This window comes from Polychytrium aggregatum (genome assembly GCF_025602895.1).
Source record: "Polychytrium aggregatum strain JEL109 chromosome Unknown BJ171scaffold_18, whole genome shotgun sequence".
Classification (NCBI taxonomy): Eukaryota; Fungi; Chytridiomycota; class Chytridiomycetes; order Polychytriales; genus Polychytrium; species Polychytrium aggregatum.
Genome location: NW_026516220.1, coordinates 531498 through 544323, shown reverse-complemented (window position 1 = coordinate 544323; position 12826 = coordinate 531498). Strand labels below are relative to the sequence as shown.

Genomic DNA, 12826 nt, shown 5'->3' with positions numbered 1-12826 from the left:
CCAGCTTCCCTGACCAGGCGCTCTCTGCAAGATGATCCGCCGCAACAATAGCACCCCGCTCTCGCCGCCGCCTGCATACCGCTTCCATGTCGTCCGCACCAGCTCCTCAAGCGACCCAGAGCTCGAGTTCCTGGAGGATGAGCTTCTCGAGCATCAGCAGAAGCACTTCTCCAGCGCCTCGCGCTCGCTTGGCATTGCCACCATTGTGCTGGCCCTCACCATCTGGTTCATCTGCGTGCCAATGATGTCCTATGTCAACTTTGGAGCAGACCCAAAGAGCGCCACCAAGGCATGTCCCCAGCCGCCCGTCCGAGCTCCGAGCCAAGGCCCAGACATCACCCGAATCAACGTCGAGGGCCTCTTCAAAAACACTTCGTACTGGCACGAGACCGCTCTCCGGCTGAGCAGGGCCGTCCAGATCCCGACCGTCTCGTACGACGACATGGTAGCTCTGCCTGCTCCTGGGGAGCCCGAGAACAAGTGGAAGCCCTTTCTGGACTTCCATGACTTTCTGGAACAAGAGTTTCCCCTGCTGTGAGTCACGCTGCTGCTTTCCTTCTGTCATGGTGTATCTGGAAGGGGGGAGATGGGCGAGGAGACGCTGCTGGAGCGAGCAACTGCTATCAGGTAGTGTTGAGATCCAGTCCGGATCCGACTGTGCCATGTGCATCGAATCTCGTTGCTCACATCCTCGTTCCTGTCCTGTCGCATGACGGCACTGGATCTGCTGTGCCTTCCAATCAGCCACAAGTCGCTGAAGCGCGAGGTCGTGAACAAGTAAGAGCCGCCCTGTTGGCTATTGAAGCTGGACGCTCTCGGACACCAGTCGCTCTGCCTTTGCGTTTCTCTCTCTCACCTTCTTCTGCTTTGGCCGTATCCACCAGATATGCCCTGATCTATACCTGGGACGGAACAAACCCCAGCCTCAAGCCCATTATGCTCACCGCCCACATGGACGTTGTGCCGGTGGCCGAATCCTCGATCGGCGACTGGCTCCACCCCCCGTTTGCGGGCGTCATCCAGGGCGGCAAAGTCTGGGGCCGTGGATCCTACGACAACAAGAACGCCTTGCTGTGTCTCATGGAAGCTGGTAAATGAGAGAGGAGCTGGCGGCGTGAGCAATGTCGCTGAGGTCGACACGAGCATGGCACTATGGTCGACGCGAGCATATCGTTGTGGTCGACACGAATAGGCCAAGTGCCCTGAGTCGAGCAAACGGGTCTGCGACGATCAAACAAACTAACATGATGTCATCGCTCCCACTGCTTAGTCGAGGCGCTGCTGGCGGTCAACTTTCAGCCGACTCGCACGATCATCATGGCCTTTGGATACGACGAAGAAATCAGTGGCTATAACGCAAGTATCTTCTGCGAGCATGAGCCAACCGGCCGATGGAGCCGGTTGATGAGGTCAAGCACTGCATGTATGCAGACTGCTTCTGTTGGCTTATTGCTGCTGTATACTTCCACTGGCCCTCTGGCGCTCACAGGGTGCTCGGAACATGGGCTATGTACTGCTGGGCCGGTACGGGCGCGACTCGATCGAGTTTGTCCTCGACGAAGGCACAACCATCGGCGAAGCATTCTCGCGGCCTTTTGGCTTGATCGCCACGACAGAGCGAGGCCACTCGAACGCCGTCATCTCTGTGGCCACCGAGGGAGGACACTCTTCGCAGCCCCCACCGCACACCTCAATCGGTATCCTCTCCGAAGCCATTGTGAGACTCGAGGCGCACCCGTACACTCCTCGACTCGAGGACAGCAACCCCTTCGTGGAATGCCTGCGCTGCTGGGAAAAGTATGGCACGATGGAGCACGGGCTCTCGGCTCTGATCCGCCACATGGATCGCCCATGGGTGCGTGCCAAGCTCGTTGACCAACTGGCCCAGACGAGCGTCGACTGGAGGAACAAAATGGTGACCAGCCAGGCTGCCGATGTGATCTCCGGTGGTACCAAAGGTAAAGCTTGGGGTACTCACAGATCTTCTCCGGATGCTCATCGTCATGTACATGTTGCCTATCGGACGACTGCCGCTCGCCGAGGTGTTTCTTCTCTGGGCTGCTTTCTGTGCGCTGACTGCTTCAACCACACTTTGCAACACCCCGCCACTCTAACGGGTCGATCCATGGTCCGCTGCTCGTGAATGGTCGCTGCACACACAGTCAATGCCCTGCCTGAGGAAGCCACGGTGATGGTCAACTATCGCATTGCCATGAGCGATAGCGTTTCGGTCGTCGAAGAACACCTCATCAAGGTGCTTCGACCCGTTGTGACCCACCACAACTTGACGCTTGAGTTCCAGCGCGAGAATGGCGTCTTCCGATACCCACTCGAGAACAGCCGAGACAAGTCCTGGTATGACATTGCCAAGGCCAAGCGCGTGATGAAGATCCGTCTCGAGGCCAACTTTGAGCCCTCGCCGATCGCCTCGACCCACTCGCTCGGCTATTCCGTCTTGGGCGGAACCATGCGGCATGTCTTTGATCCCAACCCGGACTCGAACCACTCGTCGCTCATCATCGCCCCGACCGTAAACCGAGGCAACACCGACACCCGCCACTACGTTGCCCTTGCTCCCAGCGCAATCTATCGCTTCCGCCCCAGTCGCGAGGGCCAGGTCGGAGGAATGCACAGCGTCAACGAGTTTGTGACGGTCGAGGGGCACGTCGAGGGCATCCTGTTCTACCATGAGCTTATCCGGAACTGGAACGAGGTCTGACGGACGGCCTCTGAGAACGCGGGCGTGTGCTGTCGACTCAGTATACGTTCGACAAGGGAGCGAGTGCCTGTCGGCGATGGTGCCCTTGGCTTGACACTACTCAACTGCGTTGATCGATGCGGGTAGAGCTAGATGACGGTCGTCGCTGACTGATATTGAACAGCAATATACAAATGCATTTGTGGCACCACACCTCCGTCTGAACGATCAAGATTGCGCGGTGCAACGACCAATGTGCAGCATGTGAATCGATTGATGGGGGCAGCCACCAGTGGTAAAGATTCAGGATGGGCATGAGGATGAGGGATACGAAACGATGCAATACATGTGGAGAGTAAGCATATCCGGACGATTGGCAAATCTAGTCGCTGTTGTCGTCCGAGGTCGAGCCTGAGTTGAACGACAAGTCGCTGCTGGGGCAGTCGACTCGGATCATGGACCGAATCCATCTCTTCCGTCTTGTGAGCGAGACAATCAGCTGGGTGGGACTTGGGCACTGCCAGTGGTGATCACTATGGTTTGGTTGGGTGACGAGATTGCCAAAGCAAGGTAGATTGCGAGCCGAGGCGACGTCAGCACCAGCGCCCAGTCATTCATTCATTCAGTCAGTCAGTCAGCCAGTCAGTCAAAGCCAAGACAACACCAATATCATCGTCAACCAAGCGGCGTTGTGTTTTTGCAGCGTCTCTGCAAAGCTCGGCAGCGTAACTGATCCGCATACCTGTATTGCCACCCGTTCTGGTCGCATTCGCCCCACTTGCAATCCATCTCCCATTCGCCGTCCCATCGCCACTCATCCGATGGCAGTTCGATCGTGGATCTCGATGGTTGCTGAATCTTGCCCGTTCTGTCACTCCAGCTGGCTCGCTCGTTCGGACCAAGACGAGAGGTCCACTTGAAATCTGAAACAGGTATCAGGCGTGTATCGAGTGAGCGGCGAAATCTCGTCCCCTAGCCGCTGTCACAAAAGTGCATGTTCGACAACGCAGCATTGCATGTATCTTGTTGGATCTGCACTCGTGCCAGCGATAGACTTACTTGTCCAGCGCTGGTTTTCAAAGACGTCGATGGTGATGCGGTTTGACTGGGTTGGACCCGAGTCATCGTCGCTATGTGACAGCTCGACGGCCGAGTCGGCATCGGTATCGACATCGCCGACAGCGGAATGAGACGGCTTCTTGTTGTTGTCAAGGCCGATGGCTGTGATAGCCATTACCTGGAAGGTCTTGGTGGGAAGCAGTGCCAGCAGCAACTGCACCAGAGTGGTGTGGTACCAGAGCGGGAGCAGCCCCGCAGCCATGACGATCACTCTTGCAGGGACAGCCAGATTGATGAAATAGACAGCGAGGATGCCGAGGAGCGACAGCTGGATCCACTGGCCCATGCGCTCGCTGTTGGACCAGTCGATCGAATCCAGGAGGTTGTGAGCTCGCACGAGTCCGCCGAGGAGGTTGTCGACCAAATCCTGCACAAACACCAGATTGTTGTATCCTTCGATATTCCTTGTCGTTTCGGCCTCGTCGATCGCGCCAGAGAGCATGGATCGCTTTGCAGTCCTGGAGGCCCCGAGCTTCCCGCCGGCTTGGGCCGGAGTGTCCGCGGAGCGTGCAGCGTTGGATTTGATGGAGAGCCGCCTGACAGCGATCCAAAATATGACAAAGATCTGTGGAGCGATGAACCACAGGTTTGGGAATATGCCTGGAGACAGATCGATGGGTTATCGAGCCGCGCGGATGACGTTCTCGGGGATGGCAGGATACTCGCACGGCATTGCCAAAAACAAGTACAGTGGCGTAGCTAAGGGGCAAGTTTGTCCGAAATGCATGCAGCTTGACCGAGGTTCAGAGCGGAAACAGCCCCGATGGCGGAAGCGATCGCACTTACAGAGGACCATCCAAGCGAGTGAGATTGCCGTGCTACGGAGCGGATTCTTCCATTGCAAAACGTCGATCCAGTATTGAGCCGTCATTCGCAGCCGACTGTTGCAGAGATGCGAGGTGTTGATGGCGAGCACCTGGGTGGGCTTGGTCGGGTTGAATCGGGGCTGATTCAGATCAGCGTCGCGGCTGAAGATGTCAGCCGATGGATGCTGGCCGGCCACAGCCGAGGCAAATGGAGGCAGACATTGATCTGAGTGCTTTAGAGAGCTCATGGCGGCGAGAGTGCTTAGGGCCGGGAAGAAGGGGGAGCGAGCTGAAGCGATGGAAGGAGGGTCTGGACAGCGGATGGCTATTTATTCAAGGGACTGGCGGGACGAAGAGAGCGGCGGATACGATCGGAGTTGATGTCGGAGTCTGTCGGCGGCCCCCGAGTCCAGGGTATCGGACTATCCTCTCTGTGCGGATGGGTCTGTGCGGATGGATTTGTGCGGATGGGTCTGTCGGTGGGCCCAGTACCATCTGTCTGTTTTGGGGAGGGGAGGCATGGAGCAGCGGTGGGACTGGGGAGGCTGATACACCCAGGGCAAAGGCGAAAGCCTTCAACGAGAGAGCAGCGTATCGGTTGCGGAGGAGCATGTCGATATCACCCACAAGCCTCGCTATCAGGACCGAATCGATCGGATATCGGCGGATGGTCACAGCCACGGTCAGCACGCAGTGTATTCACCCAAGAACAGAAAAGGAATGATCAACAGCCGGGGGAGGGATGCATTTCTTGGATGCACGGTATCATCGGCGCTGCCGGTCGGCTTCGTCACATACGGGATGGGATAGGCCCAGAAGCAGTACTTTCGCTGCTGCAGTGTCTAGTCAAGATGGGTGGTCTTTTTTGATCCATCGACAGGCCTCATTGAACGCACCCAGCGTCTCCTCCTGGTCAGCGAAGTGATGCACTGGCCCTCAGTTTCGTTCTTCCAGTTGTGATCGCTGGCGGACGGCGAGTTTGGAGAGTGCATGGAAGAAAATAAGTAGAAGGCAGAGCCAAGGTGAGTGTCGGCGCAGCGGATGCAGTTTGGGCTGTGTCTGTGTCGGATAGGAAGGTGCCTCTGCATCGCCAACGGCTGCTGGAATCGGGTTCGCTCACCTGTAGACCCATCCATCATTATCGCAGGGGTACCACTCGCGGTCGACGACCCACTCGGTCGCCCAGACCCAGTCCTTGGAGGGAAGCTCAATCAGCGACTTGGGATGGCGAGTGAGTTTGCCGGTGACATCGCTCCAACAAGGGCGCTCGGACTTGAGCAGCCGGGCGGCCCATCCAGACTCTGGCGGGGGGTGGACAGATGGACGGATGAAGAAGCAGAAAGACGAGTCGGTAAACGATGAATCACCACTAGGGATTGGCAGAGTGCTCATAACAGGCCTTGTCAATCACAATGGGCCTTGCCAGACGCACTCGCATCTCTTCGGTGACGCTCGACGCCATCCCAACATGAACACTGGCGATCTCGAAGTTCATACCATTCCACCAGCGTTGGTTCTCATAGACATCGACGGCCATCGTCTCGGACTTGGCCTTCTCCTCTTCTGGGGTTGCTCCCTCAAAGTCATCGACCACACCCAGGTCCACGGCAGAGTCCGGGGCCGGGAAGGTTCGTATCAGTCTGCTGGTCCAGTTGACCAGACGCTTCCAGATGAACGACGGCAGCACCATCATCAGTGTCCTAAAGAGCGATGTGTGCATCATCAGGACCATCAATCCGGCCACCATCACGATGGTCCTCACAGGCACAACCAGGACGACGGCGTAAGCCATCGGAATGGCAAGGGCAATGACTCGAAGCCATCGGGTGGTCAGTTCCGAATCGTGCCAGTCCAGGGTCTGGTGGACTGCCGCAGCCCGATCGTAGAGGTCGCAGTAGATCACCATGAGATTCTGCATGAATTTGAGGTTTTTCTGGTACTGCTGGTGATTGACGGTTGGTATGGAGCTGAGGAGACTAGTGCTCGAGGTTACTCTTTCGAGCTCTTCGATGGGCGGCGTTGGGAGCGGACGACGATGGCTGGAGGTCTTGTATCTGCTCAGCATATAGAGGATCAGGCACGCTTGTGGGATAATGAAGCCCAGGATGGGATAGGTGCCTGGGTGGGTGCCGGGAGAGAACGAGAGCCGTAGTCGTTGTTAGAGCAGATGAAAGTGAGTAAAAGTTGTAGAATGGATGCGAATGAGTGCGGTGGTGCTCGTTGCATCGATTGCATCGACTGGAGAAACGAGGCTCGAAGGCACCAAACAGCGAAAGCGAGCCAATGCGGCTGGGCCGTGGGAAGTTTCAAGGAAGCCACTGCGTGCCCCATCCATGTTACTCACAGAGAACAATCCAGCCAATACAGATCATGCCGGTTCGGAAGGGATACGTCCAGAGCAGCACATCGACCGCAATATCAAAGGCATCCACAACGGGTCCCAGCCGCAGCACCAGTCGGCTAATGTTCCATGGGGTCGCCGTGAGTAGATTCAGAGGCGGCTGTCGCTGCGCCGCGATGTTGAGGTCTTCGGAAGACGATAGCTCGCGAGACGGACTACTCGAGCCCGAGCTCCCCGACGACGTGGGGCTGTCCTTGACAGGTTGATTCGAGAATGGCGGCGAGCCAGGATGGGACTCCTCGCGCAAAAGGCCATGTCGGGTGCGTGATGGAGCGATGAAGGACGGCGCTATCGACGAGACCGAAGAGCGGGCCGATCCTGAGAGAGTATCGTCGGGTGGCTCCGAGGGAAGGGTGATCGTCGGAAGGGAAGCGAGATTGGGGGGATCGGACAGCATACTAGTGGTCGTGGTATTTCGGGACAGCCAGGGCTGGATGGCAAATGCCGAGGGGAAGGGAAGCTGCGGTTCGTCGTAGGGCTCGGCAAACCGGGGCAAGCTCTTGGTTGATTTGTGACGGGCTTCAGGCTCGATAGTACTGGAGGAAAAAAAAAGGGCGGGCGACTTTATAGGACCAGTCCTATGACGAAGCCAGTCTGCCAAGAAGGTTCTGGTGGGCGCGCCAATCGGCCGATCGCCCTCTGATATGGAGCCGATCACGCCATCGAGAAGAGCAGCGAGACAAGTCAACGCCAATGTTGTTTTGGAGCGGATGGAGTCAGGATGATGCTCTGTATGTCTGTGCTGAGCCCGGCAAGTGTCTAGATTTCGACACCTATGTTGTTTTGGATGGCGGCCGGAGGGGGCCCGTGATGCCCTGACAGCGCTGCAGATCGGTATCGGCAGATACGGCTGCAGCTGTGCTGGACCGATACGCCCGTGGCCCCTGGCCGAGCGCACGCCGGACACATCGTCTTGCAGCGATCGGCCTGGGTGTGGGAAGCCCTGGCCCAAAGGCGAACAGCCAAACGCGGCTGGCGTCAAGGGGGGCTTGCAGCCACAGCCGATCCACGCAGGTCTGTCCTCATCGCATCGACATCCGCCAGCCGAGCAGCAAACGAGCAGCAAACGAGCAGCAAACGAGCAGAAGCCGACCCCCTGATACTCCTATTGCTGGCAGCCATGAGCGATCCCGGTGCCGCCTTTGCCGATGGAGTCTCGCTGGCTCGAACACACATCTCCTTCACCCCGGCCTATCCATCGGATGCGTCGCCGCTCCTGGTCTACTGGGACTGCGTTGTGCCTGACCCAGAAGGAAGCTCGCCCTATCTTTCCTCGGAGCAGCAGCCCCGGTCAACATCCTACATTGCCATTGCCTCTGCCTCGGACTCTCATATCCAGTGCGTCCTGCTGAAGAGCCCCGAGGTCGAAGCCACATTCCAGTATGTCCAAGTCGGGGGCGATGGGCGAGCAGCCACCAGAGCAGATGCAAATATGAACGAGGTTGAGGGCGTGAATGGAGTGGCATGGCATAGGTTGCGTTTGCTGATGACGTTTCCCTCTCCCTCTCAGGATTGGCACCAAGGGGTCGATTCGCCGCCTTGCCCTGTCTCCTGACGGCTCCTTTCTCGGAACTGTTCGCTCGGCCAAACAACTGGTAAGTCCTGAACGCCTTTCAATGCCGGGCACCAGCACTGACCAAGGATATGACCAAGCGGTCGACTCGGAGCGACCAACAGTGTCCATGGCCCTCTGATGAAACCGGCGCCATTTCAATCCATAGGAAGTCTTCACGACACATTCGACCACGCCTGTGTTCACGACCACAAGAGACACCAAGCCGAGCGATGTCATCCTGGGGGTCGAGTGGACCGAGAAGAACACATTTGTCTGTGTGACGAATGAGAATCTCGACTTTTATCAGGTTGGACCGATGCGGCGGCGGCGGCTGTGTGGCGGAAACCGATGGATCAAGCAGATCGCCCGGGCAGTCTCGTATCGAACGCGGCGCATTGCTGTTGGCACTTTCCTGGGATGACGGATGCTCGACGGTGCTCTCAGTGTCGACGTCAATGTTGAGCGGGTGGGGGTCTAACTGGCTTCGATGATGGCAGTATTCCGACGGGCGGTCGACCTTTGTCCAGAAGCGATCGTACACAATCAGCTCGAACTGGTATCAGTACTCTGTAAGTCGATGGGCGCCATTCGTCAGGCTGCAGTCGATGGTGGTCATCTATTGGATTTCGCTCTTCCAAACGCCCTATCATCCCACCCTCTCACCCTCCCTCCTCCTCCTCCTCCTCCTCCTCCTCCTCCTCCTCCTCTGGCTTCGCCTCGATCGACGACATCACCCAGCCCGAGCACCGTCTTCTGGCTGTGTCGACAGGTCCGCGAACGCTGACGCTGTATCGAGTTGGCTCGGACTCGACGCTGAAGGCTCTACCAATCCTGCGACTGGATAATCTCAAAATCGACCCGGCCACGAATGCCGTTGTGGCACTCGCAAACGGCCAGAGCACCCACCGGACACAGGTCCTTGGGTCGAACTTGAACGTCGTTGGGCGCCGGAATGTTTCGTTTGTAACTCTGTAAGTAACCGGCGATGCGATCGCAGGAGCGACTGCTGAATACGAATGAGGTCAAAGTCGCATGGAGACGAGACTGGCAATTTATGGGCTACTGAAAAGCGGGACATGCGCCATGAAGCCATCTCGATGAACGAGTGTGTCCGATCGATGAGTGCGTCAAGAGACGGATGTATCTGGAATGCATTCAACTGTCGCAGCCGATTTTGTTGTCTCTGATGGCTATTATGGCGTCCCCCCACAGCTACGGTACTGTCTATTGCGTCTATCTCGACACCACTCCTGGCGCAGCTACTCCTGGAAGCCCTCCGCCCTGCAACCTGTTTCTCTACGAAATCACAAAGACGGCGTGCCGACTGGCGTACTCGTTCGTCGCGGAGCACTCGAGGTGGCCAAACATTGCGGCCGTGAACGATATACTTGTGGTTGCATCCATGGACAGACAGGTATGTGTCGGGCAGATGGATATGTGCTGTCTCTGTAAGTAAGCACCAACTGTGATGCCTGCTGGCTGACAGCCTCGACCCTTGCGATGGAACAGAGCGCACACATGTTCGACCTGAAGCTCGGCGATCCAGCTGGGTTCCGGACCAACGTATGGATCGAGACTGATTCAGGCGAGCACTCGCCGTCAGGTATGGAGTGCTCAGTGAATATTCGAGTTGCAGATCATGTGCGGTGACATCCAGGCCCAGCTGCCGGATCCAGTTGTGCGTGTGTCCTGCCTGTTCGTAGTGCTAAACTGAACCATCGATGATTCTGACTCGGTCGCGGCGTCGGGCTTGGCTTGGCTTGGCTTGGCTCGGCTTGGCTTTGCTTGGCTTCCCGGCTCGGCAGAGCTTCGGCATCAGAGCGACTGGCAGATCGACTCCTCGAACCGGCTTTTGTCTCCATCCCGAGGGTGTGTCTACGAGCTCCGCCTCAACGTCGAGGCCATGGCGCTGCACTATGATGCCAAGGCTGTCGCTCAGACCAAGAGACGTCTTCAGACCGAAACACTCAACTTTCTGATCCGTCGCCGAACGGAGGAAGCCTTGCTGGTCTGCCTGTCCCTGATTCGCGGCTACATCGAGAACGGCGTCGAGCCATCGGCCCTGCGGACCATCTTTGACACTTACACCAAAATGGGCAGCAAGGCCAAGCTCGGGTAAGCCTGCTGGGCCAGACGGACGGAGGGCTTGCCACAGTGGCCTTGCAGATCCAAGGGTCATGGCGATTTTGTAACAGCAATGCCACCAGTCTTCTGTGGCTTGACTCTGCAGTCGCTCGCCTCACGCATTTTGTACGTTAGATATGACGCGGCTCTGCGTCCCTCCGACTCGACCGACTCGACCGACTCGATCCACTCGATGGCGTCGAGCCGTCAAACCAAGGCGTTCCCCAAGGCCAAGTTGGTTGGCAACACGATCGGCAAGGGTATGTCAGCTATCGACACTGATACCGACGATGTGCTGATGTTGACGGCGGCAATGTGGCCACCATGGCCTGACTATGAATGGTCTACGGAAACCAGGTTACTTTGCCAAGACAGACGCCAGCGGCGATCCGTCGCCTGTTCTGAGCCAGGAGCAGCTCTATACCCATGTGTTTGGCATCCTGGCCAACGACAAGGTGAGAGCAATCGCATGGGCTGGCATCCAGAACGTCTATCGGCGCACGGAGGCATCGACCCTTTTACTGGTTTGAGGATACTCATTTCCATCGTCCCGTTTGCATGCACAAACAACAATGCCCAACCATCCAGAGCGTCCCAACACCCTACTTGACGCACGTCTTGCTGGAGTACGTCACATCGCTGACGACGTACGGACAGCCGGTGGAGCCGTACATTTACGAGCTATGGGCGAGTCTGTTGTGTCGCAGCGATCTGGACCACGAGCTCGTCGAGCAAATCCGGCTTGGCGTTATCGAGCCGTCGCCAGCGCTGGGTCGGCTGCTGCTTCTGCGCGGGGGGCGGCTCAACGGGGCCGGACCGCTGTCACAGCGCGAGCAATGCCAGCAGCTAGGGTTGGATATGCTGACAAGACTTGGACGCTACGACGAAGTAGTCGAACACCTGCTGGGTCTTGGCCAGGTAAGTGTCTGGTCGCACTTGCGAGACCGGAGGGGGGGAGACTCACATGGCTGGCATGCATGGGACCGATGCTGTTGCTGATACCGATGCCGACAGATCCACGAGGCCGTTGCTTTTGCTCAAGACCATGGGGCTCTGCCCGAGGTACCCAGCGTTCGCTATCTTGAAGCCGCGCACGAAAGCAAGGACAAGACCCTGTTCCTGAACGTCTATCAGCTGCTGGAGCGGAACGGGATGCTGCAGCCGACGCAAAACCAGGGCGTGGGCCGATTTGTGTCGATCTACCGCGAGATGTGGGACGATGTTGTGCTGATGGTCGAGGTGGGCACAGAAGGGCTGTAAAAAAGCGGGTTCAAGACCAAGCAATCCTGCGTGCGGGCGGATGTCGAAGACCGACAAGCAAGCAGACAGCTCAATACACCTGATGACCGCAGCGACAGCAATCGCAATGGCGGTTCAGCCCAACGCCGAAGGCGAGTGCTGCTCGATACGACTGCGGTACGACGAGGAGTCCTGGAGCAGACCATGGGGCGACCCACATGGGGTCGACTTCCTGAAACAGGGCGTGGATGTTTGGGATACAATTCGGAAGATCAGGATCATCCGGCCACGCTGGAGCACAAACGCAAATCAGCGGCAGCGACGTTACGTGGGACAGCCGGCGAGACCGAAATTGGCAATACATGCAACCCCGCCTGTGGGAGCGGTGGAGGCCGGGTGGTGGTGGATGGGGAGATATCCACCTGCCGGGCAGATGGATGCCGGTGGTGGGCCGGGCTTGAGCGGAACCGATGCCAGCGCGCGCTGGGAGTTGGCCAGAATCAGAACCAAGAGAAGCAAGGAGCGGCCAATGGCAGCCGAGGGGCAACGAGCAGGCACACAAACGACAACGAGGACGAGCACACAAGGCCAGGCGATCGAAGCGGACGAGGACGGCATGCGTCGACACATGCGCCGCAGGCGTGGTCGGCTGGGGTTGGGTGGCCGATGGCAAGCCCGCATACTTTGGTCGGGAGCTGCGATTCGTGAATGGTGTCCATCAGCATGGGTCCTATTGAGACGCAGTCTCGTTGAACTGTCGCACCGCTGGTCGCTGTTGCCAAGCTGTCTCGGCCGGCGTGTCCACGCTTCACACGGGCCTGTGAATCCCGTATATGTACGATCCTCGCGAGTCTGTGAATCTCACGGGCCTGTGAGTTCCGCAG

At 57.8% G+C, this 12826-nt stretch overlaps 4 protein-coding genes across 4 annotated transcripts; 2 read left to right on the top strand and 2 right to left on the bottom strand.

The window, feature by feature from the left end:
* Positions 1-244: 244 nt before the first annotated feature.
* Positions 245-2719, top strand: BJ171DRAFT_424075 (uncharacterized protein; the record flags this gene model as incomplete). The annotated part of the gene is made up of 7 exons (XM_053107645.1): positions 245-534; positions 745-777; positions 885-1090; positions 1271-1345; positions 1416-1423; positions 1490-1958; positions 2163-2719. The coding sequence occupies 7 exons, from the start codon at positions 245-247 to the stop codon at positions 2717-2719; spliced, it is 1638 nt and encodes a 545-aa protein (XP_052966748.1).
* Positions 2720-2922: 203 nt separating this feature from the next.
* On the bottom strand, positions 2923-4906 carry BJ171DRAFT_99479 (integral peroxisomal membrane peroxin-domain-containing protein). The gene is made up of 4 exons (XM_053116039.1): positions 4604-4906; positions 3758-4417; positions 3441-3621; positions 2923-3231 (listed from the first exon to the last, which is right to left on the bottom strand). Exons 1-4 carry the CDS (start codon positions 4869-4871, stop codon positions 3081-3083), a joined length of 1260 nt encoding a protein of 419 aa, XP_052966747.1. The 5' UTR covers positions 4872-4906; the 3' UTR covers positions 2923-3080.
* Positions 4907-5326: 420 nt separating this feature from the next.
* On the bottom strand, positions 5327-7687 carry BJ171DRAFT_599074 (integral peroxisomal membrane peroxin-domain-containing protein; the record flags this gene model as incomplete). The annotated part of the gene is made up of 5 exons (XM_053114890.1): positions 5327-5586; positions 5744-5924; positions 6121-6741; positions 6968-7560; positions 7683-7687. 5 exons carry the CDS (start codon positions 7685-7687, stop codon positions 5466-5468), a joined length of 1521 nt encoding a protein of 506 aa, XP_052966746.1. The 3' UTR covers positions 5327-5465.
* Positions 7688-8069: 382 nt separating this feature from the next.
* On the top strand, positions 8070-12109 carry BJ171DRAFT_505055 (colon cancer-associated protein Mic1-like-domain-containing protein). Its single transcript, XM_053110997.1, has 12 exons — positions 8070-8404; positions 8535-8619; positions 8746-8886; positions 9077-9148; positions 9318-9550; positions 9792-9993; positions 10089-10182; positions 10385-10694; positions 10839-10963; positions 11061-11158; positions 11292-11621; positions 11718-12109. The coding sequence occupies exons 1-12, from the start codon at positions 8145-8147 to the stop codon at positions 11961-11963; spliced, it is 2196 nt and encodes a 731-aa protein (XP_052966745.1). The 5' UTR covers positions 8070-8144; the 3' UTR covers positions 11964-12109.
* The last annotated feature ends 717 nt before the right edge of the window (positions 12110-12826 follow it).